Source organism: Podarcis muralis, chromosome 4 (assembly GCF_964188315.1).
Source record: "Podarcis muralis chromosome 4, rPodMur119.hap1.1, whole genome shotgun sequence".
NCBI lineage: Eukaryota > Metazoa > Chordata > Lepidosauria > Squamata > Lacertidae > Podarcis > Podarcis muralis.
Genome location: NC_135658.1, coordinates 22,797,119 through 22,800,569, shown reverse-complemented (window position 1 = coordinate 22,800,569; position 3,451 = coordinate 22,797,119). Strand labels below are relative to the sequence as shown.

The 3,451-nt window shown below is 44.6% G+C and overlaps 1 protein-coding gene across 1 annotated transcript; it reads left to right on the top strand.

Annotated features, from left to right (window-relative positions):
• The first annotated feature begins 780 nt into the window (after positions 1-780).
• Positions 781-3,058, top strand: LOC114595305 (vitelline membrane outer layer protein 1-like). Its single transcript, XM_077926718.1, has 3 exons — positions 781-951; positions 2,004-2,101; positions 2,767-3,058. The coding sequence occupies exons 1-3, from the start codon at positions 781-783 to the stop codon at positions 3,056-3,058; spliced, it is 561 nt and encodes a 186-aa protein (XP_077782844.1).
• Positions 3,059-3,451: the final 393 nt, after the last annotated feature.

Below are 3,451 nucleotides of genomic sequence, written 5' to 3'. Positions count from 1 at the left end.
GAACTACCTTGCTCTGCTCTGAGAAGTTTGGTAAGGGAAGACAAGGGTTGCAACATGGCCAGAATTACAGAGGCCTGATCAGTAGCCAGTAACCAGTGGGGATCCAGTCAAGCATTCTTGTTAGTGGTATTAGGCCCTACTTTTTGTGAAAAGTGTACCCCGCTTTTCACAAAAGATTTCAGGGTATTTAACAATGCATTCCTTTGGAAGTGTTGCAAATCTATGGCAGCATCCCCCGACCTTGTGATCTCTAGATGTTCTGGACTACAATTCCCATCAGCTGGAACCAGCACCGTGTTTGCTGGCTGGGGATGATGGGAGTTGCATTCCGGAGCATATGGAATTTACCAGGGTGGGGAAGGTTGGCCTAAGGGGCGCTGCAAGGCTATGCCCTTTCCATGTAAAAATTTGTAGATCAGTGTTGCAGGAGGTCCCAGGTATATCCTCCAGCATCTCCTAGTAGGGCTGGGAAGTCCCCTGTCTGAAACTTTGGAGAGTAGCTCTAGTGTAGACAGAACTAAGCTAGATAACCAATGGTCTGACTTAGAATAAGGCAATTTCCTGTGTTCCTAGAGCGAAGCCCCTGCTAAAGTGTGTATCTCTGAGGTTGGAGGCACTTTGTCCAAGCTGAAGTAATCACACTTCTCTCCAGGGGGAAACACAAGATTCAGGAAGATTTTGAGCAGAGGAGAGAGAACCACACTTTCTGGGGAATAAATTCTCAAGGCTTTTATTCTTCCTTTCAGTATTTGCAGCTCGATCTGGTGTAGTCCACCTGCCATGGATCTCTCTACCAGTGCTGTGGTCTTCTTGTTCCTCATCTACCACCTCTGTGAGGCAGGAGATCGAAGCTATAATTCAATCCTTATTGTGCCCAATGGCGGGCAGTGGGGAGAATGGGGAAAAATAGAATCCTGTCCCAAAGGACATGCATACGGATTCTCACTGAAGGTAAAGGCTTATCTATATCTTCTTTTTGATATCCTGATCCCAATGAATAGTCACAATAATGTAATATATATATATTTTAAGTTGCTTCCCATCTTTCTTTCTGAACCCAATTACCTGTATATTGCTGCCTGCAAGTTGCTTTGAAGTGTTGACTGCCATGCTTAAAGATTTAATAGCTCTAAAAAGTCTCCATGCCAATTTGTCAATCCACACTGGAGAGGCTTAGAGTGAATTGCATTTTACATAAAAGAAAACTGGATGGACTGGAGGAAAAAGGGACAAGGATACAGAAAAGTTTGGAGTGCAATGAGCTGGCAATATTGTGGTCAGTTTTATCTTCCTGAAAAGTGAGCACCCAACTGGAAAATACAGACTAAACTGTTAGTGTGGAAGCAACCCAGGTCAGTTCTGATGCTTTCTAGAAGGGTTGCCATAAATCCAGATTTTCGCTGACATGTCCAGGATTTCAACAACTTTCCTCCAAAAAGCTCAACAACTTTTTGTGTTTGGATTCTTACTTCTTGAAATAATATGGCAACCCTAACTTCACAAACTGGAGAAAACCCGCTGTAGCATATGAAGACATAAGAGAGGGATTGAGGATGCCTTAGGCAGCCATTAGCAAGATCATTTTTTTCCTATTAAGTTTGCTTACTTGGGGCCCATTGGACTGGTTGCACCAAAAAGCTACTGTCTTTTGATGCAGCTCAGAATGTAAATCTCAATCCAGAACCAGTAATACTTGTACACAATTAGGGACATGTAATTATGAACAGATAACTGCTTATTCATGTTGCAAGCTACTACTTTGGAAAATTCAGACTAGTTTGATTAAGTACAGTAACACCCCCCCCCCCTTTGTAACATACACAATATCTTTTTTCCATTTTGTTTTCTGCATGGGTACTATTTCTTGTTTCTTCCTTTTTGTGCCTGGTCTTACTCTGTGCACTTGTAATTTTGTCCTTTTTATTTTTCAATAAAGAATATAAAACACAGTCCTAGCTTGCAAAAACAGCTTTATTGCAGTCTCTTTCTCTCATTTGCACCAGACAGAGAGAGAACGAGGAATTACTGGTGATGATACTTCCCTCAATGGCATCCGTCTCCATTGCAGTAGTGGTGGAGTTGTACAATCCACTGTTGGACCGTAAGCATCTTCTTGATTTTTCTCTTTGTTGCTTGGAAAGTGATGATGTGAGGGGCTGGGTGAAATCTATTATGTTTCAGCACCAGGGCAGGATAATGTCAGGGTCTATCATCCTCATTCTTAGCTCTCAGACTCTAAGGATACCAACTCTAGGTTGCCTTCCAAATTTCAGAGGAACCCAAGCCCCACATAACAAAGAGAAAGGAGACTGCAACAACAGAGTACAAAGGAAAGGAAAAGCATGAAGCAGCAGCAGCAGCACACAGAATGAGGTTGTTCTGCTTAACATCTGTTGGGCAAGAGCAGCCACGCTACATGGCCTGACCTTAAAAAACAGTCCCATTCTTAACAGAAGATTTGGGTTCAAAACCCCTTTAAAGATTCTCTAGCTCCATCTTCCAGGGGCAGATTGGGAGGGTGTGGTGTGGGTGGACCCCGGGTGGCACAGGGCAGATCCACCTACTCCAGGGGTCACTACACACAGCCCTACTTAGAAGTTGAGGTTTGGTAGACACACTATACCTGATGAGGTCTACAAAAGACGCCTTTTAAAAATCTAAGGAGGCAACTGCCCTCTTGACTTTCGTGGTGGAAAGCAAATCATTCCAATTTGGGTTGTATTTCCAGAGAGCCAGACATTATCATATTGTCTTCTTTTTTTGCAGGTGGGGAGAGTGGACAGAGGTTAAGGAATGCCCCAGGGGCTACCTGGTTGCCTTCGCTCTGAATGTTGAAGCCCCAAAAGGGCCAGCTGATGATACAGCAGCCAACAACATCCGGTTCAGCTGTGGAGATGGTGTTATACTGGAGGGCGAGTCCCCCACCTTTGGTACTTATGGCCAGTGGAGCAAGCGCTGCACTGCTGGTGCCATCTGTGGCATCCAAACAAAGGTGGAGGCTCCAGCTCCAGGTGATAGCACAGCACTTAATGATGTCAGGTTCTTCTGCTGTGACTGAATCACCTGGGCTTCATCCTGCCTGTGTTCTAATGGATTGTTGGCATGAAACTTCACCAACAATAAATCTTAACCAAAGAGTTGTGTGTACCTTTTGGAGCTTTGTCCCTTCCTGATCTCAGTTCCTTAAGACTGCATGAATTGGTTTTGGATGGAAGTGTTGGGATACTGCCAGGGAGACGAAGCCATCAGGCAGGCCTCCACGTTGTCTCCGGGCGATGTCCCCGTCTCCCGTAGAACAGCACCAGTCAATTGGCGACACGAGCCTCAGACACATTCCAAGACTAGTGCACACCCTTTCTGCAGAGTTTCCACAACTGAAGATTCAGCCAGGAGAGCAACTTTACAGCTTTATTCAACGTAGATAAGAACAAAGGAAAAACATGACTGCTTG

Bases quoted from the DNA above. Each gene is read 5' to 3' on its own strand.
- LOC114595305 (XM_077926718.1), top strand. From the start codon at position 781: ATGGATCTCTCTACCAGTGCTGTGGTCTTCTTGTTCCTCATCTACCAC. The intron at 952-2,003 runs GTAAAGGCTTAT...CATTTGCACCAG, and splicing joins CATACGGATTCTCACTGAAG to ACAGAGAGAGAACGAGGAAT. The intron at 2,102-2,766 runs GTAAGCATCTTC...CTTTTTTTGCAG, and splicing joins GTACAATCCACTGTTGGACC to GTGGGGAGAGTGGACAGAGG.